The sequence below is a fragment of the Ursus americanus genome, chromosome 7 (genome assembly GCF_024610735.1).
Source record: "Ursus americanus isolate L20-20 chromosome 7, mUrsAme1.1.p, whole genome shotgun sequence".
NCBI classification, from domain to species: Eukaryota; Metazoa; Chordata; class Mammalia; order Carnivora; family Ursidae; genus Ursus; species Ursus americanus.
Genome location: NC_142133.1, coordinates 65,682,232 through 65,701,929, shown reverse-complemented (window position 1 = coordinate 65,701,929; position 19,698 = coordinate 65,682,232). Strand labels below are relative to the sequence as shown.

At 56.4% G+C, this 19,698-nt stretch overlaps 1 protein-coding gene across 1 annotated transcript in view; it reads left to right on the top strand.

Annotated features, from left to right (window-relative positions):
* Positions 1-799: 799 nt before the first annotated feature.
* Positions 800-19,698, top strand: part of KCNK3 (potassium two pore domain channel subfamily K member 3) — a 35,785-nt gene continuing 16,886 nt past the window's right edge. Inside the window, exon 1 of the mRNA XM_045809239.2 lies at positions 800-1,141. Within this exon, the coding sequence (XP_045665195.2) occupies positions 859-1,141 (283 nt within the window). The 5' untranslated portion in view covers positions 800-858. The remainder of the gene's footprint in view (positions 1,142-19,698) is intronic.

Here is a 19,698-nt window from a genome sequence, read left to right as displayed (position 1 = left end):
AGCATGGCTGAGTCCCAGTGCTGGCAGTAGTTCTCCACCCTGTGCCCTTGCATGTCACTTGACTTCTCTGCACCTCAGTTTCCCCATGGACATAATAAAGGGCGGCACAGCAAGACCCAAGGTCCCTTCCAGCTAAAGCGTGCTGTGATTTCAGTGGAGATGGGGGGGGCGGGGGGGGGGAGGACTCGCTCTGCCTGTTCCTTTTCCCTTCCTTGCTTTTCTTTTTCCGTCATCAGTTTATCTACAGCTATCCAGGTCTCCCTGTCTCTGTCGCTCTGTTTCCATCTTTCGCTTTCTGCCTCTCTCGCTCTGTATTTTTCTGCCTGCCGCTTCTTTTTCTGTGCCTGTGAGTCTACCTCTGGCTTTATCTCCTTATCTGTCACACCCCCCTCTGCCTCTTTTTCTCTTTCTCTGTAGTTATAGGCGTTTCTCTGTCTAGTTATCTCTTTCCCTGGGTCTCTCTTCTACGGTCCTGCCCGGTCTCTCCGCCGCTCTCCCGCTCACTCCCCCTCCCCTCCCCCTTCGCCAGCCCCCCTCCTCCCTCCCTCGGCGCGTCTCCCCAGTCCTTATTTGGCTGGGCGGGAGGGCTGGCGGGAGGAGGCGGCCTGCGGGCGGGGGGCGGGGGGCGGGAGCGGGGCCGGGCGGAGGAGGGCGGTGGGTGGTGCTGAAGGGACAGCTCCGCGGCGGCGGCGGCGGCGGCGTTGGCGGCGGCGGCCCCGGGGCGCGGAGCGGGTGCCGGGCTTGGGGAGCGGCGAGTGCAGCCATGCCCCAGGCCGCCTCCGGGGCAGCAGTAGCGGCGGCCGGGGCCGGGGCGCGGGCCGGGGGCGCCGGGGGGCCGGCAGCGGCTCGGGCGGGACGATGAAGCGGCAGAACGTGCGCACGCTGGCGCTCATAGTGTGCACCTTCACCTACCTGCTGGTGGGCGCCGCGGTCTTCGACGCGCTCGAGTCGGAGCCCGAGATGATCGAGCGGCAGCGGCTGGAGCTGCGGCAGCAGGAGCTGCGGGCGCGCTACAACCTCAGCCAGGGCGGCTACGAGGAGCTCGAGCGCGTCGTGCTGCGCCTCAAGCCGCACAAGGCCGGCGTGCAGTGGCGCTTCGCCGGCTCCTTCTACTTCGCCATCACCGTCATCACCACCATCGGTAACTACTCGCAGGCGGGGGGCGGGGACCCGGGGGCTGGGCGCCGTGTTCCGGGGTAGTCCCGAGCCGGCCAGGGCTGGGGGGATCCCCCGGAGAGGGTCTAGGCGCCGAACCCCGCGCTGCCAGAAATCCGAGTTCAGCCTGGCTTGTCTGCTCCGCGGGGACAGGACTCGGGGGAGGCGTCGATTCCTGGCTCCGGACCTGACTCTCCGGCCGGGCCAGTCCTAACTTGTCCCTGCCAGGCTGCGCGAGGGCCTCAGGGGACTTTGAAGTGTGTGAGAGGGGCAGGAACGACCGGCGGAGGCTGGGGAGGAGGGGTGTGGCCGGGCCAGGCCCTGGAGCAGAGAGCTGAGCGTAGAGCGGCGGGGAGCGCGCGACTCCGTGTCCCTGGCAGATGGGCTTCCGCACCTTGGCGTGTCTACACTGGCTGGGGCTCCAGGGAGACGTGTGGATGCAGGTACTCGGGCACTCCGTGGCACTCCTGCCTACTCTGGGTGCCTAAAACACCCTCTAACTGCCTCTGTGAGTGCCGCTTGGAGTGTGTGTGTGTGTGTGTGTGTGTGTGTGTGTGTGTACACGCCTGCGTGTGTGTGTGTGTGTGTGTGTGTGTGTGTGTCCAGCTCCCAGAGTTTGGGCACAGCCAGCCAGTGCCTTTAATTTTCTTAGGGAAGCAGATTTGGTGCTGGAAGCCAGATCCAGCTCTGTCTGCCTTCTCTGCTGTCCCGAGAAAACAGTCACCCCGCAGGAATGGCCTCAGTTCTCTTCTCCAAGCAGCAGTGCCGCAGGCCACACACACACCCAGACTCTCTCACGACATAGGCACAGGCACATGTACACACAGGTACACACACAGCACACACAGGGCAGACACAGGCACGCACGCAGAAAGCACACAGATGGATGTCCAGGAAAGGAATCTTCAGTGCGATTCGGAAGTGTCCAAATAGGAGTAAACACCGCACTGGCTCCCAAGACTCTGATTCCAGCCCAGCTCCATCGCTTTTCCTGCTCTATGACCTTGGGCAAGTCCCTTCTTCTGTCTGGGTCTCAGGCTCACCTCTAGACCATGAGAGGTTGGCTAAAATGATCTCAGGCCTTCCGCCCAGTGCTGGCACGCTCCCAGCTCACCTTCCCCCAAAGCCCATTGGGATGCCTCCAGGCCTCCATCTTTCCCATTCCTTCTCCTCTCTCCCGTCCCTCTCCTTGCTTTGGCTGAGCTCCCCGGGGCTCATTGCCACTTGGCATAGCCCATGACAAGATGGCAGTGTTTTCCCGGGAGTCCACAGGAGTTGAGGGGGTAAAAGGTGGGACTGGACACTGTTTCTGCAGTCTGTCCACTGCAGGACTTTGTTCCAAGGCTCCACTCCTCTCTGGGGTCCATGGGGAGCTCTGCTATATAGTCTCTGGATTCCCCTCTTAGAAGAGGAAGAAGAGGGCCCCAGGAGTGGATGTGGCCCAAATGGGGGCACCTCTGGGTCCTGCTGACCCTCTGACTTCGGGGCAGAATAGTCAGACTCAGACCTGCCCAGAAAGGAGCCTCCCCTCCCCCACTTCCCTGCCACCTGCCAGGGTTTCAGGAGCACCTAACAAGAGTTAGGCCTTCCCCTTCCTCTTCCCACAAGTGCAGCCTTTGATTATGCATCCCCTTTCTCAGTCCCCTGGTCCCCAGCTCCACAGTAACTTCCTAAATGACCTTGCCTCCAGCCTCATTCCCCCGTGGAACCATCTCCCTCTGGACAATGCTGCCAGAGAGAATCTTCCCAACGTGCAGCTCTGACCATACCAGTACCCTCTCAGAAGCCCTCAGTGGCTTCCGGCTGCCCATGCAAGCAGCTCCATGCCCCTTATCCCAAAGTGAAGGACCTTCGTACCTGGCTCTAACTCTATCTCTGGCTTCCTTTCTCACTTCTTACTGACATGATCCCTCCACCACAGACAGCAGCCATACCGTCTCCTGAGAACAACTTAAGCACGCCTGTCAGGCACACCTTCTTCTCTGTCTTCTATTTATCTTGTCCAAGCTAACCTTCCAGGTCCAGCTCAAATCCCACTTCCTCCTTGAAGTCTCCCAGACCATCCCAGGCCATCACTCTAGACAACTTAGCAGGACTCACTGTCAGGACAACCTGTGTGACAGTGTAGGCTCTCTTGCATGGTTATTGACATTTTAGGGGATGTGTTTTGTCTCTTTAACCACATTGCAATTAACCTCCGTATGGGCAGGGCCCTGTGGTTCCCATCTCTGTTCTCCCAGGGCTGGCACAGTACCCTGTGACACACACGAGCACTCAAAGAATGCTCCTGATGGGCTGAAGGTGTGCAGAAATGAAAGGGCATCATCCTTCCCCTCTGTCCCTGCCGTGTGTCCAGCTCACAGAGTTTGTAAGTAAGCTTATAGTCCTTACCCAGACAGATGCTAAAAGCTGGTGGTAGAGGCAGACAGAGTGCTATTCTGGTGATATTTATTGATACAGTGCTGGGCAAGAAGAAAGACAGCATCAAGGCACCACCCTAGTTCTGTGGGGGCCCCAGAAGGGCACTGCCCACTTCCTGCCCCACCCAACCATCCCTGGCTTTTTGTCACCTCTTTCTCTGGCTACACCATCTGGCTGGAAACAGTCCACAGGGGCTCTGCTCTAAGACAAGCCTGTCTGGGCTGTGATCAGATGGCCGGAAGGGGCCCTGTATTAAATGATGGTGACCAAAAGCCCTGAGGCACAGCCTCTATCCACCTGACCCCTCTGGGGACCCAAACTGGTCTCCTGAGTCACCGGGACTCACATTGGGATAGAAAAATGACAGAACCTCCCACTTAGAGATCACAACGCACACTCATCTCATCTCTTGAGTCTCAGCCTTCACCGCTCAGGAAAGTTGTCAGGGCAGGTATTATTAGCTCCAGTGCACAGATGAAGCCATGGCGGGAAAGGAGGGGAAGGGACTCCCCCAAAGTCATGCAGCTGGTGAGCAGCGGAGTTAGAACCTGAAGCTGGGTCTTCTGACTCCAAGCCCAGTGCTCTTTCCCTGCCGGTCTCTTGGCTGCTGCTTCTGTCTCCATATGCTGTGAATCCCAGAGCCAGCTGAAATTGGCATGGCCAGGACGTGCTCGGTGATGCCAGCTCGCAGGGTGCTCTCGGGGAGCCCTGATTGGTTGAGGGTCGGCAGGGTCTGAGTTAGTCATTCACCTGGTTAGTCACAGTCTCCATGGGCTGCAAGGATTCCTCCGGCTCCCTCATCCCTGGCCTCCCAGCCAGGAAACCCTTCCTTTGTTGTGCCCTAAGTTCATCAAACGCAAATGGAAACTCTTTTCTGGGAAAGCTTAACCTCTCTGGCTGTTGAGTCATTAAACTCCTCCGGGGCCCCAGCCCCATCTATTCATAGCCTGTAGGCTGTCAGAGCTGGAAGGGGACTCCAGATCAGCTAGGGCCACCCCCTCCTCTTACAGATAAGGAATCAGAAAGGTGACAGGAGTCACACAGCCAGAGGTAAACCAAACCTGACTCCCGGGCCTCCACTCCTTCCACTCGTTCAGGACGCCTCTTGCTTGTTGTTATTATTATTATTATTAACCGCAGGAACAGCCACAGTAATCCTAGCAGCCACCATTGATTGTCTGCTCTTTGTCAGGCTCTGTACACTCTCGTTCAGTTCTCTCGCCACCCCCTCAAGAGGGGCATTAGTACCCCCATTTCTCAGCAGAGGAACCTAAGGCTCTGTGTGTAGATGACTCACCCGTGGCCTTGTGACTTGAAAGTATGGCACCTGCCCAGATTCAGCTGAGCCTCTTTGACTCCCATGCCCTGGCTTTCCTGCCAGTTCTTTCCCCACTTCAAGAACTCAGCCCAGACCCTGTATCTTCAGGGCACCAAGGAGCCAAGGCTTGTCTTTTCCCCTGGCAAAGCCCTTCCCAGGAGAGTGCCTCTCCCTCCAGCACACTGCGGCCAGCCTGCTGCTCCCCCACACCCCAGCCCCTGACCAACCCAGACCACGTGGCAGAGCTGTGCCCAGCACCGGGCCCTACCTGAGACCGCCACAGACTCACAGGTGCTCTTCTCCCATGTGGGCCCCCGTAATCCTCGGGGCTCTAAGGCAACAACAGGCCAGGTGATTGATTAGCTGCTGGAGCTGGGGCAGAAAACCTTCTGTTCTGCTCTCTCCTCAGCGTCCAGCCTGTTCTCAGCTGAGCACAGGCTCCCATCACCCATCACGTGGCCTGGGAGTCCTTAGATTGTGAAATCAAGCAGGCAGCTCACGAAGGAACCTGTACTTTTTACATCTTTCCAAGAAGGAGGAAAGTATAGAAGTGACCTGCCACCCAATACATCCTAGAGTCCTCAAATAAAAGAGTGAAAGGAGACATCAGCAATCATCCAAACACCCAGAGAGGTGAGTGACTTGCCCAAAGTCACACAGCAAGTTGCAAGCACAAACCTGATTAGAACCGAGGCCTTTGGATGCCCGCACTAGAACTCTCTCGTCACCCTATCTGGTTCCCTTCACGACCCACCATCTCTCTTAGCACCGAGAATTCTGGTTGCCTTTCACTCCTGTTTCCAGTCCTCTGTTGACTTGCTGGGGTAGGGTGAAGGGGCAGCCCAGCCTGGAATAGTCCTACTGCCCACTCTTGGTCAGTATTTCCTTCCTCCCTGCCCACAGGCCACCCCTCTGCTTTGACTGCACAAGCCTTTTCTGTGGTGGTCTAGGAAGGTGGGCTCTGGCTTAGAAGCCAGAGTGCCTGGGTTTATCCCTCAAACTGCCTCTCCACTCACCTCCCCCACCCCACCCCCCGCCACTAGTTATATGATCTTGGACAAGTTACTTAGTCTCTCTGAGCTTGTTTTGTCATTTGCAAAATGGGGAGAATGATATCTGCCTCCCAGGAGGAAATGGATAATATAAAGGAAATGCCTGGTACAGAGTAGGTACTTAATAAGCCATATCTGCAATGATCAATGTAATTAACATTACTGTTCATGTATTATTACTATCACTCCCCCCACAGAAGGGAACTGCTTGGTTTCCCAAGGATTACCAAGAACACAGCTACCTCTGCTCCCTCCTAACAGGGGACGGTGGTGTTGGGGACCAGAGGCTGCCACACCCTTCCCTGCATTCTCCTAACCCCATTCTCCCAACCCAGGCTTTCTAGATCCTACCCATGCCTGGAGTTGGCCTGACATCCAGGCTCAGGGGCAATGCTCCCTCCTTTGAGCAGGCAGACCCTGCAGGAAACCGGTCAAGGACAGTGAGGTTCACAGCGGTAGGAGAACCTACCCCTGGATTGGAGGAAGGAGGCAAGAGTTCCAGCTCCACTTAGCTCAGTTGCTGGTCCTCTGTGACCCTCAGTTTCCTCATCTGCAAAGAGGGTGTATTTGATCAGAGGTCCTTCTGACCGTCATGCTTCCTACCTGCATGTCCAGTTCCCACACATCACGGTTGGGGGCTGGAGACAGGGAGGGAGTGGGGGGCGAGAATAGGACCAGAAATAGAAGACACAGGCTGGCCAGAGTGGGGACAGAACCAACACAATAAGTATTTTCAAAGAAAACATAAACAAGCACAGATGAGTTTAGTGCAAATCGCCACTATAAGCAGCTTTCAGCTGGCAGCACAAACGGTGGATCTGTGAGTTGATTTTGTAATAAAAAAAAATGTAAAAGCAATTTCCCTGCAGTCAGCCAGCAGCCAGGGAAGAGACCCAGCTCTGACGGAGATCATTATCAGAGACCCAGATGGGCGCTCCCTCACGCCCCATCCCTGCCTTGGACACAGGGACCTGACGTGGGTCTATCACCCGAAGGGCGCTGTCTGGGGCACTCCCCACAGTCCGCACTCTCACCGCTGCCCTGGGAGGGCGGGCCTTCTCATTCTGTTATGGTCAAGGAAAGGGAAGCTCAGAGAAGTTCGAGAATTGGCCCTGGACCCTACAAATATTAAACGATTGTGCCAGGGTTTCCATCCAGGGCTGTAGGGAGTATCTTTTCACAGAGTCATGCGGCTCCTCCCCTTCCCCCCACTCCAAGGATCCCCTGCCATCCCTTCCATATGAACGTCACAAATGATGCAGGATGGGATACCAGGGTCCGCACAGGACACTCAGCTGTGGCCTCAGCGTCAGGATCTCTCACCCTCAAGAGTATTTTGCCCAAAGAGAAATCAGAATTTTATCTCTGACCCTCTCATTTTACAGGGTGGAAGGGAAAATTCAGATCAGAGAAGGGGCATGGTCAAGGCTACACTTAACAGTTATTCTCAGAGCTGGCCTTGAAGCCCTGTTTACTGACACTTCCCTTGGTGTTCTTGCCCGCCCTCCGCCCCCGTCAGGCTCTTAAAGGAGACAGCAAGCTGCCAGCCGGCCTGCTCTGCTAGCCCTGGGCCTCCTCCTGACCCGCCTATTAGCCTGTGGTCGGCAGAGAGCTGCCTGACAAATGCCTTTCGAGGCCCTTGTCGCTGTGGAGAGAGCAGTCAAGGGTCCCAGGGATGCTGCCGCCTCCCAGCTTGGACAACACTTCCTTGTTGTCCAGAAACTGCCCGGGCTAAGGCAGTTCCCAGGCAGCTCCTGGGGACCCACCCCTCACCCTCTCCTGGAACCCCCCCACCCCAAGCTACCGCCACAATCATACCTTCACCTTCCCGTTTTCCAGAGCGGGCCTCAGCTGCCACCTAGAGCAATCCGCTCCAGTCTTCCTGGTCCTGTGGCCTCCTGGGATCCCTGCCAGGCTGGGGCCAAGCTCCCACCCTCCGCCTCCACAAAAGCAGGCTCTCACTGCTCCTGCCTCCCCCTCCTTCCTCCGGTGACACACAGGACCCCTTTGTGAGGGGGCACGTGGCTGCTGGGAATTCAAAGCAGGAGCCTGGCCCGGGAGCTAGAAACAGGGTTCTTCTCGCCCCTTAGACAAATCCTTCCAGCTGCTCTCTCTCTCCTGCTGCCCCTGAACTCACGGGAACAGCAGACACTTCCCCGGCGTGCCTCAGGCTTCCCACCTGTACAAGGAGATGTTCCACAGGGGAGCAGAAGAAGTCCTGCTCAGTGGTGTGGATGCATTAATGCTTTGCACACACTGCTGAGCAGGGAAAGACCTGGTTCATCTGGTTGAAATGCAGATTCTGAGTCAGGAGGTCTGGGGGTCCCTGAGATTCTGCCGTTCTACCAAGCCCCCAGGAGACACTGGTGCTGTTGATCCATAGTCCACACTTTAGTAGCCAGGATCTAGACAACCTGGAGACCTGACTTTGAGGAGTAGACTTGAGGCGTGGACTGTGGTTTTAAGACCAAGAATGTGTAGAGCTAGAAAAATCCCTAGGAATCTGGTTGTGGACTATGAGTGCCAATGGCCTCAGAGCTAGTGCATCCTGACTCTGAGGCTGGAGAGGGGCTGTGGCTGCCCCGCAGGAACCAGCCATGGAGACTCCGTGAGGCCACAGGCTGTGTGGTCCCACGGGTGAGGGGAAGGCAGGAGAGACCTAAAGAAGGGCTTCCCTATGGAGAAGCCTGCAAACTGGTATCCGCTGTCCTCAACTGTCCTCCATTCCTCCCCCATCTGCCAGGGAAGCTCCTCAGATCCGTGGAGAATGTGTGCCCCACAGATTAAATGTCCAAGTGGGAAACTGGCTCGTCCCTCATGGCGACTACCCAAAATCCCAAGGGGCAGTGCAGCCTCCAGTCACCCTTAGAAGAGGTTCGGGCTCATTTCTTCTTTCAAGAAGAGCCCCCGGCTTCCCATGGGCTGGGATCCAGACAGCAAAGACTCAGGGAGGTCTCCAGGCCCATGGTCCTATGGCTCCTAGACACGCTCACTCTGTCGTCGGCAATGGTGTGGAATGCACTGACAGGTGGAAGGCAGGCTATACGAGGGACGACCTGGGGAACAGTCAGAGGAGGGGAGCAGCGTGTCAAATGAAGGACACTTGGCAGGGACAGGTGTGGAGAGCATGCATGCTGCCTTCAAATATCTGCTGGGCTATTGCAAGATAAAAGAACCAACCTTGGGCTGATTGGGCCCAAGGGGTTGAACCAGCACCAGTGGGTCCAGTCCTTAGGCTTAATCAAGTCCAGTATAAGAGCTGTTCGAGTTGAAGCTGACCAAAGATGGACTACGTAGACTTGATAGGTGGTGAGCTCCCCATCATAGGAAGCGTACAAGAAGAAACTGGGTGGGCAAGCTGCAGAGGATACCTGTATCCATTGGGGTTCAATCAGAGAAGCAGAACCTGTAGGAGAACTATATTAAGAGACGTATTACAAGGACTTGGCTTAGGTGATAGTAGTGACTGCTAGGCAAGTCTGAGATCCATGGAGTAGGCTATCAGGAAGCCGGAAGTCTTTCCAGCATGGGCTGAAACTGCCTTTCATGGGCAGAATTTCTTCTTCAGGGAACGTTCAGTTTGACTCGTAAGGCCTTTCAAATGATTGAGTCAGGCCCACTCAGATTATCGAAGATAATGTGAAATAATCTCCCTTAAAGTCAACCGATTATGGACTTCAGTGACATCTACAAAATGTTTCACAGCAACCCTAGATCAGTGTTTGATTAATAACTAAGGCCTTATCCTAGCCAAGTTGACGCGTCAAAAAGATCACGGCGCCACCCATATAGCAGACTGGGGGCTTCCTTAAAGGGCTTTTAAGATTCTTCCCAACCCTGAGATGCTTTGATTTCTTGATCTTCAGAGGGGCAGCCTGGAGAGTCCAAGGACCCAAAGAGGGACCCCTAGCCCCTCAAAAATCATTGAGATCTCCTGAGTACTAGACACTATACTTGGCACGGAAAGAATAGAAAACGAAGACCCAGCTCCTTCCCCATGGAGTCTCTGCTCTGTGGAATCCTGAAACCACAGTTGAACATTATATATACTGAACCCTAGTAGACACTCAAAGTAGGGATCTGAGAAGGCTTCCTGGAGAAGGTAGCACTTGAGGGAGCTTGAATGAGGAGTGAGGACTCTAGTAGGTCATGATGGGCAGTGAGAGGTTTCTAGATGAGGGAACAGCATGGGGCAGGCTGAAGGGCATGAGTGTGTCCAAGGAAAGGGGCAGGGGCAGGGGCAAGGGTGGACCGTAGAGGGGCTGTCTTCTGGACTCTGGTGGGCAGACTTGATTGCACAGACGCTGGAAAAGGGAAGTGCAACCCCCAACCTGTGCTCTCCTGCCTGGATCCTGACCCATGGGTGTCCCCATGATCCCAGTTAAATCACTGGGCGTCCCCATGACCCTGTTTGAACCAGTGGATCACCTCAGTTGATAGCAGGTGACTCCATGACCTTGATTGAACCCATGGGTGCCCTCATAACCCTCGCTGAACCAGTAGGTGCCCCCAGGATTCCAGTTGAACCAGAGGGTGATAAACCTGAATCCTGACTATCTCCCTTCCCCCTCGCCCTGGTCACCCAGCAGACCTCAGCCCCCAGAGAATGCTTTCCCTCCCTCCTGTCACCACACTTCCTTTTCTGGGCCACAGGGCCACTCTGGAGCCCAGACCAAACCCAGGTTTATGTATGGTATGCAGGAGCCCCGGGGCAGCCCTGAGCTGACCGAGGAGATACTGTCGCACGACCCCGTGTGGATATTTTCTGCAGAGACAGCCCCAGACCCCAGCTCTCAGACCCCTGCATCTCTGCTCGAGGCTTCACAGCTTGGCACGGACTCAGTGTCCCTCTTCAGGAATGCGTAGGGCCTCCTGACCACAGCTCGAATGCAGAAATAACCATCTCAGAAACATCCGGAGAGGCACATTCCAGCCCGCCAGCCACAGGACTGTCTGGGGGGCTCTCTCCAGAGACCCAGACTGACAGGCCCCAGCAGAGCAGCCCAGAGAGGAGGACACCAGGCTCTCGGACAGGAAGTGGCCCTCTCCTCCAGGACGGCCCCAGGCCTCCTGCTAGTGCGGAGGAGCTCCCGGGGACCTTGCGGCCGGACGGTTGCAGGCAGGAGCAAGCCTCAGATTGACGCTCCAGGGGCGTCTGTCCTGGGCTGTTTGTCCAGATCTTTGACCTGACGTGGAGCAGCCACTCCCCCGCAGAGCCGGCCTCGGTTTCCACGGTTAGGAGCCAAAGCTGCCATTCACTGGGAGGTTTCTCTGGGCAGAGCGTTGCATGTGTCACCTCATTCAATCCTCACGGCCACGGCCACGACCACAGTGGCACTGTTGCAATCCCCATCTTACAGACAAGGACCCGGAGGCTCAGAGGGGTTAGGGAACGCACGCAAAGGCCGACTGCTGGCCAGAGGCAGAACAGGGATGTGTGAAGCGTGCAGAGCCCTTGGCTTATAAAGCCCTGGGTCGTACAGTATCTCTTCCGAGGCTCCTGGCGACCCAAAGGCTTAGGTATCATTACTCCTACTTTGCCAAAGAAGACCAGAGAGCATCAGGTCACTTCCCGCGATCCTAAGGTGGTGATGTGGGAGCAGGAGCCAACTCGGGACCCTCCAAACCTAAACCACACCCTCCCTCGCCTCCTAGACAGTGGCCGAAGGTGGGTTATTCCCATGGCATGGATGTGGGGGTGGCACAGAAGTGCATGTCAGCCTATGGAGGACAGTAGGGGCAGTAGTGGGGGGCAGTTGTCACGGGGTGGCCTTAGTCTCATGCATTTGTCGAAGCCTTCTTTCTGAACAAGGTGGGAACCCAAGCCTAAAAATGAGAACAGAGCGATGATTCTTAGGAGTGGCCAGTGAGTGAGAGAGGAGGCTTTGTCAGGGGCAACTGGGCAAGTCACCTGCTCCCCTGTGTGTGGAGGGACAGGTAAGATGGCCCCTGACCACCAAATAGGATGCTTGTCCCAGGAACAGCCATTGTTTGGGGCCAGAGCGATGGGTGTCAGGGCCTGGCCCTAGGACTTCATTCATTAGGCCTGAGCTAAGCCCAGAGGCCTGTAAGTTTTAAACAGTCCCCTCGTGAAGGGAATCTGCAGCCAGGTTTGGGAAGCACCAGGAGGAGAGCGCTTATTAGAATCCGCATTCTGTACTTCGGAGGCTGGGTCTCTTGCCAGCCAGGGGCTAGCATTTTCTTTCTGGATTTCCTTGGTACTTAGGAAACATTTAAGAGGCAGCTAAGGGACAATCCTGGGGTCAACCAGGTGGCAGAGACAGCAGGAGTCAGTGCGTGGCCCCAGGAGAAGGGGCCGGTGCCCCCCACCCGGTAAAGGGGCTGAGAGTCTCAGTGGCATTCTAGGGACAGGTCCAACCTTCAGAGCTTTAGCTCTCAGACTGCTCTTGACCCCAGGGAAGGGGGTCAGCCCCAGCGAGGCCCCTCAGCCATGTGGGCATCACTCACCTGGGAACAAACTGGGGGCCTTTGGTCTGGCCAAGCCAGGTGACTCCCTCTTCAATGTGACCCTGCATCCTGGATTTTCCAAGGGGAGGGCGGAACAGGGTAGGACCCTCTGGGGGGCTCTTGGTCTTTGATCCACCTCCAGGCGAGGCCAGAGAGAGAAAAACCTGGACCCAAATTCAGCAGCAGCCCTCCCCTTGGGTGTCAGGCCCAGCTCAGTGCCCCAGAGGTGGAAACACTCATCTTCCCTGGGTACCGAAGTGGCCCTGCGGTCAGTCCCCTGCCTGTCCCTCAGGGTCAGCCACCTGATTCACAGAGTTGGGCTATGTGTCCTTTCTCAGAGCCGTGACTAATGACTTAGCTTACTGCAGCTGAGCTAAGGAAAGTGGGACACGCGATCCCCTCCACTGTTTCTCAGCTCCTACCTGCCTGGGAGACCCGCAGCAGGTCCTACCCGCCATGCGCCAACCTCATCGGCAAGGGATTGGGCTGGTGTGTCTGAACCCCTTACAGCTCTGACGGTCTCTGTTGGAGCTACTCCTGGTCTCTGCTTCCAGCCCCTCCTAAGAAGCACACTACCCAGGATTATAGTCTTGTCCCCACTTCACCCCATGCTGGCTGAGCCCTGGAGGGACTTCCTCTTGTCCAGTCCCAAGAATAGAGCTCTGTACAGGACCTCCAAGTCACCCCTTTTGGAAAGAGAGCATTTCTGACTGTGGCCGAGGCCCCGCTTATCAGCAAGAGCAAGTCCACTGCCCCAGCCCCTGGGACAGCTGGAATGCAGGAGCCTCCCACCGGAAAGGGCGGCACCCCCAGCTGGCAGCTCCCACAGCAGTCGTGGGTGGGGTGTGGGAGGCAGCCGTGGTCTGAGAGCAGGCCGAGCCCAGCCAGCGCTGTCTGACGGGGGGTGGCCAGGAGAGAGGCCGCAGATACTCTTCTTCCCAGGATGCCTCTGGCCCTAAGCCGGCCCAGGCTGAGTACACGGGGGGCCAGTCCTGCCCTCCTGGCCTGAGGCTAGCTCGGAGGCTCCCAGGGCCCCGGGACCTAAAGTCCTGCTCATGGTCCAACTTCCAGCATCCCGCCTAGACCAGTGACCTTCTCGATCTCTGAGGGGCCAGGGTTAGCCCCTGGGTCCCCACCATGGTTTAACATCTCAAAATGTGAATGGGACATCACATGTTACTTGTTGCAGAGCATACACAGGCCAACAGAAGGACGTGGCATGCATCGTCCTCAGCCTGGGCCAGAAAGGGGTGAGATCAGGGTGTCGACGCCGACATACTCGTGCAGAACCAGGGCTCAGCTTGGCACTGGACGGCATCGCAGCCATCCCTGGGTCCTTTGGATTCTTTGAGAATCACTGATTCGGGGCAACACTTCCTTCTTCCAGATGAGGAGACTGAGACCCGGGGCCGGGGGCAGGGGGAGATGGAGAGTGACCTGCCCCAGACACCCACAGTTCATTAACAGAGCCAGTCCTGAGACCCAGCCTCCTGGCCCTTTCCACTCCCTCGTTAACCACACGGTCATCCCTCCACTCCCCTCACTCTTCTGAGCAGCTTCCATGAGTCAGGCACCATTCTAGGTCCCTAAGCCTCAGCTCTGTTCTCACAGTGTCTACATTTCAGAGGAAGTAAGTAGTCAATAAACTGAGTTATATGATCACAAATGACCATCATCTCACTGGTAGCGAGTGCCAGGAGACCATAAAACAAGAGGATGTGGTAAGGCTCCTGGGTGGCTCAGTCGGGTAAGCATCCGACTTCTGATTTCAGCTCAGGTCATGATCTCAGGGTGGTGGGAAGGAGCCCTGCTCAATGTTGGGCAGACCGCTTGAGATTCTCCCTCTGCCCACCCCCCCCCACACTCATTTTCTCTCTCTCAAAATAAATAAGTAAATCTTTTTAAAACAAAGAAACCCAAGAGGATGTGGTAGAGAGAGGGATGGGCAATTCTTCCAGGGAGGTGTCTATAGGATGCAAAAATCACAAAGAGCCTGGGAGGAGGGAGGGACAGCAAATGCAAAGCGCCCAGGTGGGCCAGAGTTTGACATGTTCGAGAAACAGGAGCAGAAAGGGCAGTGGGCTGTGGGCACACCGAGCCTAAAGGCAGAAGCGTGGACGGGCTGGGGCTTGCAGGGCCATGGAGGCCATGGTCAAGAGCTTGGGTTTTATTCCAAGTGTAATGGAAGTCACTGAAATGTTTTAAGCAGGGTTGTTATGTGACATGACGCAAGTTTTTACCAGATCGCTGTGGCTACTCTGTGGAGGTCAGGTGGCTGTAGTTCAAGAGGAAAGTTGGGAGACCTACCAAGCTTCCAGTGTCTCGAGAGACAGGGTGGGTTGGAGCCGGGTGGAGACCGTGGATGTGGTGAGCAGGCATGGATTGAGGGTCTGCGTCAGGGCCGAAGAGCCAGACCTGATGCTGGTCATGATGCGTGTGTTGGGGGAGAGGAGGGAGGGAGAGAGCTGTGGGCATCAGGGCAAGAGGCTCGTCGAGGGTGGTCTGTGACCTGAGCAACTGGATGGAGGGTAAGCACTGTCTGAGACGGAAAAGAAAAACATGCAGAGAGTAACAGGTTTGGTAAAGAAATGAGATCTGAGACTTCTGTTTTAGACACACAGGTTAATTTGGAGATGCTTATTACGAGTCCCTGGGGGCAGTTAGACAGACAAGTCTGGAGCTCCAGGGAGAGGTCAAAGCGGAGATCCACATTTGGGAGTTATCAGATGGAAATAATATTTAAAGTCCTGTGGCTAGATGAGATCAGCGGGGAAGAGGGGAGAGGAGGGGAGAAAAGCCCCAGGGCAGCACGCAGCCCCCTCCCCCCACCACCACCAAGGCGGGGTTGCGGAGGGGCAGGAAAGGGGGCCAGCCAGACCCTGGAGAGGAACCTGGAGAGCAAGAGCAGCGTTTCAGGAGAGAGGGAGCCGTCAGCTGCCAGCTGCTGCTGGGAAATCAAGTCAGATGACCACAGGGAAACAACCAGTGTGCTTGGCAGCCTGGCGGCCGTGGGAGACACTGACTGTGAGAACCCAGGGCCGCAGTCCACGGCTTGTTCCGGGAGCAGGAGAAGGTGGTGGGGCGACTTTTCTATCTGTGGAGCCGGAGGTGGAATGGAGGGACCAGATTCCAAGAGAGGCAGGGGAGAGAAGACAACATCGCAGCTCCCGGTCCCCAGGCCTCTTCATAAATGCTTCACAAGCCCTCCTGCAGAGGCCCACAAGTAGTTATCATTATGTCCATTATGCAAATGAGGTCCAAATTCCAGCATGGTTATCAGTTTAGGGCGCCCAGCAGGGGCCCGAGTCCAGGCCGATCTGACCCCAAAGCCCCTGCTTGTCGTGCAGTAGCCCCCAGACCAACTCCCAGCTCTGCCTGTCTCCCCCTGCTGCTGCTTCCCACATCTGCTCCCACCGCCCCAACCAGCCTTGGCCTTTGATCATTGCTGTCAGCTTCCAGCAGTCTTGGCCTCTGCCTCCCTCCTTGGGGTAAGCTCCGCTTTTTCTCTTTGATCCTGCAAGTCTGTCCTCAGCTGCGCCTGCAGCTGGGCCCCGTGTCCCCTCCCCACCCCACCCCCATCATGGCAGGATGTCCTCACACCCCCTGCCAAAGGGGGGAGCTCTGCAAGACTTCCTGAGGGCTTTGGGGGAGCCTCAGTCTTCGAGATGGGAGTGTGGTTCCTGCCTCTTCGGCTGCTGCTCCCCGGGAAAGAGCCCGGAGGCTCTTCAGGCCTGGCCAGGCTGCAGTCCAGCTTCCACTAGGCACTGAGGGTCCAGAGACAGGAGCTCACAGGCCGGAGATGCCTGTGGAGGCAGCCAGGGGTGGGCAGCCTGAAGGGCCATGCCTCCTTACCCCCTGGGTCAAGGTGGACCTCAAAGTTCTTCTCAAGAGAATGGTACACCTGAGAAACAGTGGCCAGGAGTTCTAAAGAGGGAGACAGAACTGGCAAAACCAGCTACCTGGCCACCACCACCCCCCACAGGCACTTCAGGGAAGAGCAGGGCTCAGGACCCCAAAGTCCCTTTTAGAACCTGAGGATTTCCAAGGCAAAGTCACGAGGCAAGGCCCGGAGCTAAGTAGGGTCACGAGAAGCCCTACCAGGACCTAGGGCACATGGGTCTCTCCTCCCAACCTGGGTGCTCTCCTCCTTCCCCTGCCTCTGCCTCCCATTGGAGATGAAGGAGGCCATCCAGGACGCCCTGGGCCCGCTCCAACGCCTACCCTCAGATTCAGAGGCCCTGCCTGCCCCTGGCCGCGCTGTGACCCGGCGCCCAGCTGGAAGAGATGAACAGAGGGGACCCAACACATGGGCACCAGGGGGCCCACACTCCCCGAAGTCCTGACAGGGGGCTGCAGTAGTAATTAGCTCCTCACACATCCCCGGGGTTATTTTTAAGCCTCGTTCTTCCCTGGTTTATTTTTAAAGTAATACTGGCACGTGGCTGGCCAGCTGCCCTTCCCAGGTGCCCGTGCCAATCGGGGCCAGGAAAGGAGCAGGGCAAGATGCACCCCTCCTGGCGGCCCCCCACCGGGTGCCAGAGTTAACCAGCCCCTCACTGGAGGGCAAGGAAGTTCTTGCTGCCCTGAAAGCCTGGGTCCAGCCTGGGGTGAGTAGGTGGGCTGGCAGCGGGAGACCCCGCCAGAGACTCCGCCACCATCATCTTGCCTCTGATGCACACACTGCGTGACCTTGACCAAGTCACCTCACCTGCCCAAGCCTCGGCTTCCTCAGTAGGGAGAGTGATAGCCATACCTGCCTCCCTACTGTCAAACTCTCAAAAGAGAGCGAGAAACTTCAGTGTCGCACAAGCAGGGAGGAATCCTGGGCTTAACTCCCCATTCCAACATGCCGCCCCCCGCTGTCCTGTGAAACTCTCTGGAAGCCCTGCCTTTCTCCCTGGGCCAGCGACTCCAGTCCGCGAGAGGCTCCTCAGTGCCCTTCATCTCTTACCCACCTGCCCTGAGACCTGCCTTCCACATTTTCAGCCTGGCCGAGCTCTAATCCAGGCTTCCCGGGGTGCAGGGCAGCTGTCAGGCTGCAGGTGGCCATGAAAAGCCTTTTGCTTGGCATGGCGGTGTCGAGGGCAGAGCCACCCCTACCCCAGCACCTCCCCCCCACCCACCTCCTCCCTGGCAGCCTTCCAGAGAGCTCAGCTATGGAAAGGCACTGCCAAGGGTTAGCTCCAAAACGCTTTCTTCAGCTACAGAGCAATAGTTAAGCCTGGAGAGGTATGACATATGGTAGAGGACATGGAAAGGCAGGTTGAAAGTTTGGGCTTCTTTCCCTGTAGGCAATGGGGAGTCACGGAAGGTATTTGAGCACAAGAGTGACATTTCGAGCAGAGAGCAGATTTTTGAGCAGAGAGCTGAGTGGAGCATGATCTGGAAGTTGGTGTGGGAAAGGTTAGGAGAAGGGACTGGAAGCTGCCAGGGAGGTCAGGAACCACTGCCCAAGCCCAGACTAGAAAGGGCGAGGACCTGGACCACATCAGAACAGAAGGAAAGGACAGGCCTAGGAAGGAGGAATGGCTGGGGCCAGGTGTGGGGGAAAAAGAGGAAGGGAAGACAAGGTGTTCAGTCTGGCTGACTGAGGAATGAGGACACTGACAGGAATCAGGCAGTAGGGAGAGAGCCAACATGGGGGAGACTCGTGCCTTCGGGTTTTCCCACCAGACTTGGATGTCTTGGTTCAGCCAGGTGGAGCGTGGGGTGGAGTTGGAGGCAAGTTCTTGGGGGCCTCCCTGGGGGCCAGTATCAGAGCAGCTCAGGCAAAGTCCTGGCCCACTCTTACAATCAGGGTGCATCAGATGAGACGGCAAAGAGCCAGCAGAAGCAGGAGTGGGGAGTATCCAGAAAGAAGTCAGAGGAAGACTGGCCATCAGAGCTGAGTGTGGCCAGAATATGAAGGGCAATAAGGATGCTAACATCCAAGACCACCCTGTGTGGTTGTCCAGGTTGTGCACTGTCCCAAAGAATCCAGCTGATGGGTTAGGAGGCTGAAGTTCAGCCTGCTCACCAAGCTATGGACTCCCAGAGGCTGCATCCACCCAGAGGGGCCCATTTTTTTTTCTAATTTGTCCTAGAGTGCCGTGTAGCTAACACAGCCCTGCCTCATTGGGTCTGGTACTCAAGAAATTCCTGAGGTTTTCAGCAAGCGTAGTCTTGGTGAAGTGAGGGCAGACTGAGGGGTGAGAGGGGAAACAATTATTGGGGTGGTGTGGGGATTAAGACCGAGGAAAGAGCATGGTGGGCCTTTCTCCCTCCCTTCTCCTTTTGAAAAACCTTGAGGCCGATAATGAGACACTGGCAGAGGACAGTTTGAAAATACTGCCGATGGGGGCAGGGGGGAGGGTGTGCGTCCAGAAGCAAAGCCAGGAGAAAAGGCCCAGGGCTGGAGCAGAGTGCAGTTAGGGGGTGAGCCTTGGGAAGGGGGTCTGTCCTCCTCTGAATGGAAGTGCGAAAGGAGGAAAAAAAAAAAAAACAGGAGAAGCAGTATGGGGAGGGTCTCACTCGGCCATGTTCTAGCTGTATGACCTTGAGCAAGTCATTTAACCTCGCTGTGAATCAGCTCCTGCATCTTTAAATGGGGATAATAATAGTACCTACCAAATAGGGCTGTTGGAGGATTAAAAGAGGAACATGTATGAGCTCGCTTAGAGCAATGTGGCACGTAGTAAGCACTATATAAAAGTCAGCTGGTATTGTTTTGAATTGGGGAGGAGGGAGCAGTGACAGAGGCATTTAATCATTTGAATAAAGTCAAGTGCAGAGAAAGCTAGCTCACCCAGACTCCACTTTGGGTTGGGGTGGGGTGGGGAGGGGAGGCACAGCAGAACTGTAAGCAGCAGCTGGGGAGACCGCCTGGGTCCTGGGGACGCTGTCCAGCTTGGAGCTCTTGGCACCATAAAAAGCACACTCAGGACACCAGTGCATAAATAGGCACCCTCTATAGGCCATAGAAGCCATGAAGTCATTGTCCTATTATCCCCGACTCTGCACTGCGAACAGAACAGCGAACGGCGAGGACGAAGGGCTTGGAAGGTGGCGGAGTGGCAGAGCTGATTGAAAAGGCTGGGGAATCAGAGGTCGGAAGAGAGGTGGCAAGCCTGGGGTGAGTCAGGCAGCGGGAGGCAGGCTGGGGGCTGAGCGCCTGCCTCCATGTCTCTGTGTGAAGGGCAGTGTCCCCAAGGATGGGGACAGCTGCTGGCTGTCTCTGAGGAGGACCACAGTATGAAAGGGAAGGGCCTGAGCCTTGGTCATTTCATTTCGCCTGAGGAGTGTTTC